The 12,349-nt window shown below is 46.1% G+C and overlaps 1 protein-coding gene across 2 annotated transcripts in view; it reads right to left on the reverse strand.

Moving 5' to 3' along the window:
- Nucleotides 1-643: 643 nt before the first annotated feature.
- LOC133900461 (laccase-15-like) overlaps nucleotides 644-12,349 on the reverse strand; it is a 42,211-nt gene continuing 30,505 nt past the window's right edge. Inside the window, exons 1-6 of one of the 2 annotated variants that reach the window (XM_062341615.1) lie at nucleotides 6,045-6,337; nucleotides 5,744-5,895; nucleotides 5,266-5,513; nucleotides 4,273-4,392; nucleotides 3,137-4,183; nucleotides 645-1,093 (exon numbers count right to left, since the gene is read on the reverse strand). In XM_062341615.1, the coding sequence (XP_062197599.1) occupies nucleotides 885-1,093; nucleotides 3,137-4,183; nucleotides 4,273-4,392; nucleotides 5,266-5,513; nucleotides 5,744-5,895; nucleotides 6,045-6,149 (1,881 nt within the window). In that variant the 5' untranslated portion in view covers nucleotides 6,150-6,337 and the 3' untranslated portion in view covers nucleotides 645-884. Of the gene's footprint in view, nucleotides 1,094-3,136; nucleotides 4,184-4,272; nucleotides 4,393-5,265; nucleotides 5,514-5,743; nucleotides 5,896-6,044; nucleotides 6,338-12,349 lie in introns of those variants that run through there. The other variant, XM_062341617.1, reaches the window with a different exon arrangement.

Genomic DNA, 12,349 nt, shown 5'->3' on the forward strand with positions numbered 1-12,349 from the left:
TTCATTTAGCCGGTCGAAGTATTCGTTAAAGTGTTGTTCAGCATAAATAAACAAGTTCTTGACTCTCCCAAACTCTGTGTTCTTTTCAAGACATTTTAAGCTTTAATTCAAGTTAACGTGATACTTGTGCTTCTTTGGAGATGATGTGAATCGTGATCTCGCAGGTGCTTGTGTCTGTTGTTCAACTTGCAGGTGGTCCATGACCAGGAAGTCTTGGTCCAGCCTAGCTAACTGTTTACATGCTATTTTGATCCGCAGCTTGCAATCTATGCATGTGCTGAATTACACTTGTGCGCTTCATGTTTATAAATCGCTAACCAACCCCATTACTTCAGTGTCGTACTGAACGTGGAAATAGATAGTGTGCTCCACCGTGAGGTTAGTGCGTAATTTGATGCGACTATGCTGATTGATCGATCAGCAAGTGTGTGGATGCTATGTAGTCAAGTCTAAGAGAGCGTTAGGTGTATCGATCGATCGACGACGCTAATTGTTGGATACGGCAGCCAGGTGAACTGATGAAGCAATCAAACTTAACCATAGACAAATATTGCCCGTGCGGTGCAATAGAAAACAGTACTCAAATGGTATGTCAAATGAAGATGGTACAAATGAGTTGTCAATCAACTAACGAACTTCTCTGGACATACCGATTCACATCATCCCCAAAGAAATGAGTACCACGTAGACATGTATTAAAGCTTAAAATGTCTTGAAACGAACATGAGTTTGAGAGAGTAAAGTACTTGCTCGTTTGCGCCGAACAACACTGCACTCTAAGACCGGTTACATGAAAATTATATGGGTACATTTAATCTCAAAGCACACATTCATAATTCAAAAGTGCATTTCGTTTATTGGAAAATAGTGCTCAGAGTTATATTTTAGACTCCATTTATCCAGGACACTCCACTTTTCTTAGTTTGGAGGTATAATTCATCTGGCACGAGATTATCATCATGGCCACATGTCAAAAAATTCGCAGGCGGTGGCGGCAGGGACTTGTCTACTGTTGGCCCATCCTCCACAATAAACACTGCAGCCATACCCATCGACAAATGGAACTCATAGTGGCAATGCATGAACCATACCCCTGTTTGACATACAAGGAAAAGCATTAGACCATGGGAGTCCTACTTCGGTGTCCAACTAATACAGACAAATTAATATACGCGCACATATCTAAAAAAGCCATATATTAAGTGAAAAGTCATTGTTAATTTATCAGCAAATAAACATCATTTCTTTAAAAGAATTGTGGATATGGCTTTATTGGAGTGTCATGGAAGCCCTTTTAAATAATTGTGGATATATAAAGTCCCATCCGAGTGTCATAGAACCCTTCAAAATTTTGACTTTATGGGGAAGATATTTAATTTGTTACAAATAATATATTTTCTCTGTTTTCCTTTTTCCATTTATTTTGATTTTTAGTTATTATAATTGTCTCATTTCCGTTGCCGTCCAAATATATTGGACTGAAACTTGAAATCAAACCGTGAAGTGTGCTCATGTACAATTTTTTCATATTTTTTCGTGACCAACTAGACCCAATCCACAGCGTGACGCATGGCAAAACTAACAAGTGAACTTATGATTGTGTTAATGAAATTCATGGTTGAAAAAATTATAGGAACTTCAACTATCACGTATATATCAAGATATGAATGTGGTCTAAAGTTCACAGAGCCTAAACGAAAAGAATTTTTAGGTTTCCACTTAATTTGAAGCTTTCGTGACCAGGGGCGGAGCCAGGAAAAATATATGGACGGGACCGACTATGTAGCATGATTATTTTATAGTAAAAATTTGCAAAAAAAGATGAGCGAATGTAATAGTAAAATATTTCTTGATTATGCCCATAAAGTGTTGATAACAAAAAGATTTATAATTGCTCGTATAATAGTAAAATATAGACAATAGAAGAAAGAGGAACTAACATTTTTTTCATGTGGGGGGTGCTGCCTCCGCCCCTGTTCGTACAATGATTGATTTACCACAACTTTCACGTGGTATATATCTTATATTTCGCTACCTACCACCACTGCATCTTATTTAAAACAAAGAGTGCATGAGCATGAGCATGGCCATAGATTTTATTTAAGTAAAGATGTCATCGGTTCTTGATGACTGTTGTTGTAGTGGTCTAGTTAAGGCAGCATTTCCTTCTAGTCACCTTGGGTAGCTCATATCAGTCCCTGGATTAATAGCTAGTACGTACAAATTTTTAACAGAAGTAGACATTATAAATATATATCGATTAAGTACGATAATAGGTACAACACAGAGTTCATTACAATAAAGACTCGTAGGTATAAATTAACAAATCCTCACAGCACAACGGAAACAACGTAAAAGCGACACATGCCCTACAGGCAGCTTGAGTGCAGACGAAATATCCACCCATGGGACACTAAGATACCAGGGGCCTTAGAAGATCCACGGGAAGGGCCACTTAGCAATTCTAAGGCTTTAACATAGCCTTAACAATATCACCAGCCGGACCTTAGGCTATGTACCACCCAAGTCTTCTCTTAGTCCCCATTGCCACTACTGGCCTCTGGGTGGGTACCGAACTAAGTCAGAGGGGTTAGATCAAATCCTGCTCATTCAGGCCATGTGGTTGTACGAGTAGATAATAGGTAAGATATCACAGCGAACCGATCCTTATATGACCGAGGCAAGAGTCTCCCAGCAAGAACGCCACAAAGATGAACCTTGCCCCAAGGTAGTTCCCACCTTTGTGAGGTACCTTACTCATCCTTGTCAACACTACTCTAGAGTTTTCCCTAAGAACACAAGTTTTTCACGCACACGCACCAAGCACACATCATTTCACATTTTCGAAAAACATGATTAAGATATATAATCATGCCACCCCTGGGGGGGGTGGCCCAGGCTGGAACACCACCTCCACCGCTCTGGAACACCACCTCCTGCAGAATCCCTGTGCTCTGGAACACCACCTCCACCGCGGCGCCGTGTCAAAAATTATAGGAACTTCAACTATCACGTATATATAATGCTATGAATGTGGTCTAAAGTTCACAGAGCCTAGACGAAAAGAATTTTTAGGTTTCCACTTAATTTGAAGCTTTCGTGACAAATACAACGGACAAGAAAATCTTATACGCACCTGGATTGTTGGCGACAAATCGGACGGCAGCCCACCCAAGATTCGGGACGAGCACAGTGTTCTTCACCAGCGGATTCACTAGATTGTACGTTGCCACGTCCTTCGATGCATCGTAGTTGCCGAGACCCTGCACGAGCAAGAACATGTCGTGGCCGTGTAGGTGCATCGGGTTGGAGTCGCCCTGCATAATCCCTGTGCTCTGGAACACCATCTCCACCGCGGCGCCGTGCCGGAACCGCCGCACCATCGTTGCCTTGGACGTCGGCTCTAGCCGTTCCTCCTTGGGTCCAAACGGAATCAAGGCGGGGTCGGTGAAGTTGAACGCCCTTGGCGGCCTATTGGGAAGTTCTTGTAGCGTGCCCATGCCATCGGTGTGGTAGTAGTGTTCTTCTAGCAGTGGTGTCGTCATCGCGGGGAACTGGAAGGAGACGTTGTTCATGGTCGCCGAGGGGATAGTCTCGTTAGTGTTGCCTCTCTTGCAGGACTGGCCTTTGCGGCAGATAGAGCCCAGTCCGAGCACTAAGAACAGGCGCTCGTCAACTCGCACCGGCACTAGCGAGCTCTGTCGGTGGCGTAGACTGGTTAGGTTGCCGTGGAAGTAGAACGATGTAATTGTGTCGTGCGTGTCAGGCATCTCAGGTGCTACTGGCACATCACCAGATGGACCTCCATCTCCTTCTTCTTCGGCACCGCGGCTTGATCTCTGCATTGCACCGTGGCTATTGCTGTTGCTGTACTGCACCATTCCTCTCGTGGTGTACTCTGGGGTCTGGGTGTCAGGCAATGGCGCCTGGTTGGGTTTAGCGACCATGTAGTACCTTCCGGGGGGCGCGTCGGCGACCACCAAGGCGTCCACCGTCTCGCCGGGCGCGATGGCGATGACATCCGTGGTGTAGGGGCTGACATAGTTGGCGTCGGCGGCGACCACCGTGAACTTGTGCCCGGCGATCTTGAGGTAGTACTCTGAGAAGAGCGCAGCGTTGATTACTCGGAGCAGGTAGGTCTTGCCGGGCTCCACGTCCAGCACGTAGCCATCTTCCGCGACCCCTTCAGAGTTGAAGCCAGCACTCCATTCAATGAAATAAAACAATACTAATAGCTCATGTGCATTCGCGTACACAATACTAATAGCTTACCGGAGCAATTGAAGAGATCTCCAAGCTTGCCATTGATTGTGGATGCACTGGCGAAATAAAACAAGAAACCGTGCGCCATGTTCCAGCCCACCTGTGCAAGGTCCAGCTCCCACCAATCCCCTGCCATCATCAAGATCATTCACAACAACTAGCTAGTTGTGCAACCGTGCCAAAGTCGAAAATAGTGCAAATCCCAACGGAACAAAACATTTTTCTTTGTTGTTCAATCTTATATTTACTAATTGGAGACTCCTTTTGGTACCTTCACGTTAATCTAAAAAAATCTTAGAAATTCTCATAAAAAAGCAAAACATCCAACCGTCGAATTAATTGATTGAATAACCGTAAATATGGATCAACAACCAGATGAAACAACATAGAAGATTAAAACACAAATCATAGAGTTCAGCCCCAAAACTACTTCATGCCTTACCTTTCCTTCCTTTTTTTGTTGTAGATACCATTTGTCCAACAAAGTTACGTTAGCAAACTCCAACTTAGTTACGTTAGCAATTAACACACTTTTCCAAATTAATTATAATCAAACATTACAAAATTAAAACAACAGAACGCAAACACGGATTATCACACAAAAATAATATCAAAGAATTTATAATGTATTTAAAAAAAATAATATGAGATACGTTGACGACATTAAAAATAATAATCATTTCAGAAAATCAAGAAACAAATAAAAATCAATTTGCATAACACATAAAATGAAAATTATAAATTAGATCTATTCACAAATAATGAACATGATTCCAATATTATGAACAAAATTATATTTATATTTTACATTCTAATATTTAAATATAAATAGTTAATGTATCTTAGCATACAACCATTATTAACATAAATATGTACAATTCAACCGTAAGCTAAATTTCTAGCTTGTGCAGTCGCACGGGTTGATACGCTAGTATAAAAATCGGTGCGCAATTCGCTATGTTCTCATATCTTAGACAATCAAGTGCCGAATGGTTCACGAACCTATAATGATGGGGATCTCCCTATGAGGCTTAGGAAAAGGGTACGAGCTGGCTCCGTGTCTCGGCCGGATGATGAAAGCGCCGTGCAGGGTTGCTCGGAGGAAGGCGACATGAGCATGCCACCACAGGGTGCCTTCTTGCCCGGTGATGTTGAGCCGGTAGGTGAAGTTGTGGTTCGGAAGGATGGGGAGCTGGGTAATCATCGGCACCCCGTCAGCCCAACAGTTCAGCCACTGCTTCACTCCATGCCTACCTCAGAAAACACAAAAGAAAAAGCGAAATCAGTTTTGCTATTTCTCAAGTGCTAGCTGGAAAATAGCTTATTTTTTCAATCATCATCATACTTGGCGCTTGGATCAACACTAGGTTTCAAGCACTTACGTTATTTGAAGTGTAATAGGTATAGGGTTTTTTTTTTTTTGTTCTTTAGAACAAAATAATCAATTGAGTAATGGACTGGAAACTGACTGATCGATTACCAATGGATTGTTATATTGTATGGTGATTTGTTGATGACATGAACGGCCACCGAGTCTCCCTCTGTGACCTCTATCGCCGGCCCCGGGAGCTGCCCGTTCACCACGGTCACAAGCGTCTCCTTGCACAGGTGCTCCATTTTCACCTGGCTCACCTACATATATACATGTACCACAAATCAAGCTCGCATGCATGTATTGCCGTTGCCTTGTTCAAATTCAGTACGGATGCTGATTAACAGTACTATGCAAAAAGGATCAACGTTGGAGATCAAAGGCATTCATGGAAGCGCATCGTGCTTACAACGAAGGTGTGCTCGACAATGGCCGATGCCGCCGGTAGGGCCCCGGTGGAGAGGAAGAAGATGATGGCGGCGGCAACCGCCGCGGGGAGGCTCCGGCTCTTCATAGTCTGCAACTTTGTCTGGTTCACTTGCAGTGCACTTCTATGTAGTAGTATATATTAGGATCTGCATTGTACTTCAGTGGCCTGATCATTTGTTGACGGAGATCACATATGATTTTGTGTCACTGTACCAAACGGCAATGCATTCTAGCTATTTGTTTCTTTATTCTTTTTTGGCAAATTCGTACAATGATTGATTTACCACAACTTCCTCGTGGTATATATCTTATATTTCGCTACCTACCACGACTACTGCATCTTATTCAAAACAAAGAGTGCATGAGTATGAGGATGGCCATAGATTTTATTTAAGCAAAGATGTCATCGGTTCTTGATAACTGTTGTTGTAGTGGTCTAGTTAAGGCAGCGACCGTGTGAATTATTTGGTAGATGGTTACTTACCCTGATCGATTCATCTGTTGTTTATCTGTTGGTTTACCCTCTTTTTATAGGCGTATAAAGTTTTCTTGTTCCTAAAATACCCATAGCCAGTAATACACTCCTACCTACCACCGGACCATTTTAATCCAGATTCTGCTCCATCCATCAAACGGCCATGGATTCTTCACGACTTAGCTTTGCCTTGATCCAAACTTTGTGATGATGCCACGTGACCGGCCCTCTAGTCATTCTGAGATTTTGTGATCAAACCGTGAAACCCTAACACGCTTCTCAGTACTTCTATGTAGTATTATATATTAGGATGTGCATTGTACTTCTATGTAGTAGTATATGTTAGGATCTGCATTGTACTTCACTGGCCTCATCATTTGTTGCTGTGCCATGGGTGTGCCTTGGCGGGAATAATATGACAAGGGTCTGAGATCGCACATGATTGTGTGATTGTTGACGGAGATCACATATGATTTTGTGTCACTCTATCATGTAGAAAACAACTAATACACACCTTGTTGGATAACAATAGCGTGATGGTTATGGGAAACAGTACATTTCGGTTCAACCGTTCAATTCAACACTAATTTTGTTTTGTAGAAAATGAAGTTTAAAAAAGATATTTGACTTTAGTTATATATAATTGTAATAGTTGACCGTAAACTTCTATATCATAATTTGCTTAAACAATATAAAGGTGACCGTAAACTTTTACACCGTAGTTGTCTAAAATTTTTAACTTTTTGTTGCAATGTTACTAATTTTATGTACATACTCTTATCACAATATTATTAATTACACGTGTGTTACATGTGCACGTTTACTAGTATGATAAGGGTCTGAGATCGCACATGATTGCATGATTGTTGAAGTAGATCACATATGATTTTGTGTCACTCTACCAAACTTTTGGGGCACATCTGTTGGGGCACAAAAATGTACCCCAACAGAACACGGCGAGGGCCCTACTCACTAAGGAGGACCCAAGTTTGAAGATGGCTAATAGCCTTGAGGAGAGGAAGAAACCGAGGGAGAGCTTGTACTGTGAGAGGGGTAAAATCTAGAGTCCTTTTGATCCTCTTTCTCTGCCCTGTGAGGGCATATTTTAGAGAGAGAATGGGTAAGAGAAATTATCACTCTACTCCTAAGATATTATGTTACAATCATGTGAATATGAGGGTATTTTGGACATTTTACCCTTTTACATATTACGTGGTAACGGAGATATTATGATTGCTATAGTGATGCCACAATACACCGTCTAAATATCTTAGGCTAGGGTGTTTCCACCAATAGCACCCCCTCATCCGCTGCTTCTGGGGTTCTGAGGGGCGAGCGGATGAACAATGAATTAGCTTCAGCCCCTTTCGGAGGCAGAATACCCTGGACGAACTTCTGTCGTTGTAGCACGGACGTCATGAGTCAGGAGCAAGGGTTGCAAGGTTCGCGGGTGGAGCGGACGAGGCTCGAAGGAGGCAGCATGGTCTGGGGGCCCATAGTCGTGGCCAAGGGTGTAGTCAGCAGTGTGGTCGAGGGAGGAAGTCTGAGACCCCTTCAGCGCTAGCCACAGCAAGGCTTGACAGATAAAAGGCCGCATGGAGCCATGCGGCAATGGCCAGAGGCGTACTCAGTGATGAGGTTAAGGGAGGAAGTCGCAACCCCCTCAAAGGTAAATGTGGCAAGGCTCGATGGAGGAAGGGTCGTCCGGAGCCCTATGTCGAAGACCAGAGGAGATGACAACGGCACAGCCGAGGGAGGCAGCTTGCTACCCCCTCAGCGGTAGACGCGACAAGGCTCAACGAAGGCAGGGCCGTCTGGAGCGTCGTGGCGAGGCCGAAAGGGAAGTCAACGATGAGGCCAAAGGAGATAGTCCATGACCCCCTCAGTGCTAGACATGGAGAGGCTCGATGGAGGCAAGGCCGTCCGGAGCCACATTTCAGAGGCCAGAGGAGAAGGCAACGGCGAAGGCCGAGGGAGGCAGTTTGCTACCCCATCAGCGGTAGTCACAGTGAGGCTCAACAGAGGCAGGGCTGTCCGGAGAGTCACAGTGAGACCGGAGGTGAAGTCAATGGTGAGGTTGAGGGATGAAGTCACGATCCCCTCAACGGTAAACGTGGCGAGACTCAATGGAGGCAGGGCCATTAAGAGCCCCACGTGGGAGGCCAGAGGCAACGTCGATGGCGAAGTCCGAGGGAGGCAAGTCCGCGACCCCCTCAGTGCTAGATGCAGCAGGGCCGTCTGGAGCCCCACGTTGGAGGCTAGGGGAGAAGATGATAGAGAAGGCTGAGGAAGGCAGTCGGCTACCCCCTTAGCGGTAAACATGACGAGGCTCAATGGAGGCAGGACTTTTCGGAACATGGCAGTGAGGCTGGAGGTGAAGTCGACGATGAGGTTGAGGGAGGAAGTCACGACCCCCTCAGCGGTAAATGCAGCAAGGCTCAATGGAGGCAGGGTCGTCCTGAGCCTCGTGTGGGAGGCTAGAGGTGAAGTCAATAGCGAAGGCCGAGGGAGGCAAGTACACGCTCCCCTCAGTGCTAGATGTGGCCGGGCTCGACGGAGGCAAGGCCATCTGGAGCCCCACGGCGGAAGCTGGAGGCAAAGTCAACGGTGATGCTAAGGGAAGCAGTTCGTGACCCACTCAGAGGTAGACACGGCAAGGCTCAGTGGAGGCAGGGCTGTCTGGAGCATCACAGTGAGGCCGGACATGAAGTTGACGGTGAGCCAAGGGACGGTGGGCTCGTCGGAGCAAACATGCCCTGGATCCCCACATCTATGGCCGGAGGTGAAGTTAATGACGCGGCTAAGGAAGGAAGTCACAAACCTCTCAGCGGTAAACTCTATGGGGCTTGACAGAGGTACGGTCGTCGGGAGCCTCGCATCGAAGGCCAGAGGCGAAGGCGAAGGCGAAGGCTGAGGGAGGCAAGTTCGTGACACCCTCAGCGCTAGATGCGGCTGGGCTTTGTGGAGGCAGGGCCGTCTGAACCCCCGTGGCAGAAGCTGGAGGCGAAGTTGATAGCGATGCTGAGGGAGGCATTCCAAAACCCACTCAACGGTAGATACGGCGAGGCTCAACAGAGGCAGGGTCGTTCGGAGCATTGCAGTGAGACTGGAGGTGAGTCGATGGCGAGTCGAGGGATGGTGGGGCTCGTCGGAGGCAACATGGCTTGGAGCCCCGCGTTTGTGGCCGGAATGAAGTTGACAGCGAGGCTGAGGGAGGAAATCGCGACCCCCTCAGCAGTAAACATGGTGGGGCTCGACGGAGGCTATCTGTCTAGAGCCCCACATCGAAGGCCAGAGGTGAAGGCAACGGCGAAGGCCGAGGAAGGCAAGTCTGCTACCCCATCAGTGGTAGACGCGGTGGGGCTCGATGGAGGCAGCATGGCCCTGAGCCCCACATTTGTGTCCGGAGGTGAAGGCGACTGCAAGGCCAAGGAAGGAAGTCACGACCTCCTCAACGGTAGACACAGCGAGGCGTGATGGAGGTAGGGCTGTCTAGAGAATCGCGGTGAGGCCGAAGGTGAAGTCGATGGTGAGGCTAAGAGAGGAAGTCGTGACTCGATTAGTTGTAGATGCAGCGAGGTGAGATGGAGGCAGTGCTGTTCGGAGTGTCGCATCGAGGACGGAGATGAAGTTGACGGTGAGCCGAGGGACAGCGGGGCTCCTCGGAGGCAGCATGGCCCAGAGCCCCGCGTCTATGGCCAAAGGTGAAGTTGACGGTGAGGCTGTGGGAGGAAGTCGTGACCCGCTCAGCTATAGACGCAACGAGGCGAGATGGAGGTAGTGCCGCCCAGAGTGTCGTGGCGAGACTGGAGATGAAATCGAGGGCGAGGCTGAGGGAGGAAGTTGCAACCCCATTAGCGGTAAATGTGGTGTTATAGTCCAAAATTCTTAAACATGTAATTAAGCATTCATGAGCATTCTTTGAGCAATTTTTGGTATGCAATTTAAACTTAAACATAAATTGTTAAAATTAATATTAGTGATGTATTGTGAAGGAACCCACAAAGTTTCTATGCGACATAGGGTTAGAAATAATTTTAGAAATTTGTCCATGCCATATAAAGATTATTTATGAATTTTCCTAAATATTTGGGAATTTTTTGAAGCCTTAAAAATATGTGCAATTTAGAAATGGTTACATTTTTGAAGAATTTTAAGTCGAATTTGGCTCAGGATTTTTAGGTCAAACAAGTTAAAATTGGTTGCACATAAATTATGGTTTCACACAAAATTTGTCCCATAATTTTTGGTCTACTGGAAGACCTAGTTTAGATCAGAGGAGGGGAGATTTTTCATCGACTGGCTACTCTTCTCCAAAGGCCCACTCGTCACCCTCATTGCTCTCACTACCTCTTAGCCGCTCTGCTCTCTGGTCGGCCGCCGTTTCTATTGACCGACTAAGTCGGCCAATGTGCCATGACTCTTAGCCACGTCGCTGGCCACGAGCTGCTTCACGAGAGATCGACTGCCATCCTCTGTTCCCGCACGTCTCTCTTTATCCCCCTCACTTGCTCTCTCTCTCTGCTTAGTCTCTCTCACTTGGCGAGTAGCACAGAGCTGCATGCACACAGCACTAAGCTGCCAAACTCCAATCCGCCGTGCCCGAGCTCCGTTTAGCCCAAGCCCGGCCATGTGAAGCCACAGGGAGAATCACCCAACGCCCTCCGTCGCTTCCCCCGACCGATTATGCCTTCTCCCTCATTGGACCGAGCTTCCAGTGTCGTCTTCCCCTAAATCCGGTGCCTTGCTTCACCACTGCACCATCGATTAGCCTCACTAGAGCTGCTCGGTTCAGAACAATCACGCGGCGAGGATCCTTGCTCCGCAGGCATGCCGTGGTGCATGTTGTTTTGCGTCTGGCCTGACGCTGGTGCATCCCACCGTGGGGCTTGTGTCACCGCCGGCCTTCTCTGGCCGAGCCTGCTCGGTGTGAACTTTGACATCGAGTTTGCCATGGCACTTTGAAGCTCCTACAGCCGTTTCCCCTCCAGATCTGCCGCCAGCACATCGTGTCAGCGCCTTTCTTCCCCAAATCCGACGTCCTTTCTGCCACCTCGCCATCGAGCCGTCACCTCTGAGTTCCTCCTCTCCGAATCATGCCTCAGTGAGATTCCTCGTGCCACGTTCTAAAGTTTGTGCACGTGTTTTGGCCCTTGGCTCGACGCCGGTGTGCCTCTCCGCGAGGGCCAACCATCGCCTTGGCCACTGTGCTCATCGCGAGGGCCCTAGATCGAGTCACCCTCGAGTGTTGTGCCTCCTGCTGCCCTCCTTTCGATGTTGGCAAGGCCACACAGAGCCGCCGACGTGGTGCTCAACACTGTGCAGCTGGCCTCCAGGCCATTTGACCAAGGTCAAAAAGACCGGTCCCACTTTCATGTGTAGGGCTAACCAGCTATGGGTGTGAAACGATTTTGGTGCATTTAGATATATTGGTTAAATTGAAAAATGCGAAATAGATTAAACTTTGCATTGTTAATTCGTCTAAAAATTGTAAAACGCATAGGAAATTAAATATAGCTCCAAAAATTATGAACTCAATTTTTTTAGATTTTTTTATCATACTATATATGCTAAAAATACTAGGAGCCCTGAAATGTGTATTTAAATTCTTTTGGTTAATAAAATAGTTTTAAGCTTCAATAATTCATATTTAATTATTGGAAAGTCCAAAATTGGTTAAACCAATTTTGTTAATCTTATTAATTGATGTCCTGTTCATTAAAAATAATCACCCTCATGTTAAGTATAAATAATTTTTTAATTAGGTTTAAGCTTTAAGATGATCTTATTCAATTCTAGAAAAATGTTAA

Source organism: Phragmites australis, chromosome 19 (assembly GCF_958298935.1).
Source record: "Phragmites australis chromosome 19, lpPhrAust1.1, whole genome shotgun sequence".
Lineage (NCBI taxonomy): Eukaryota > Viridiplantae > Streptophyta > Magnoliopsida > Poales > Poaceae > Phragmites > Phragmites australis.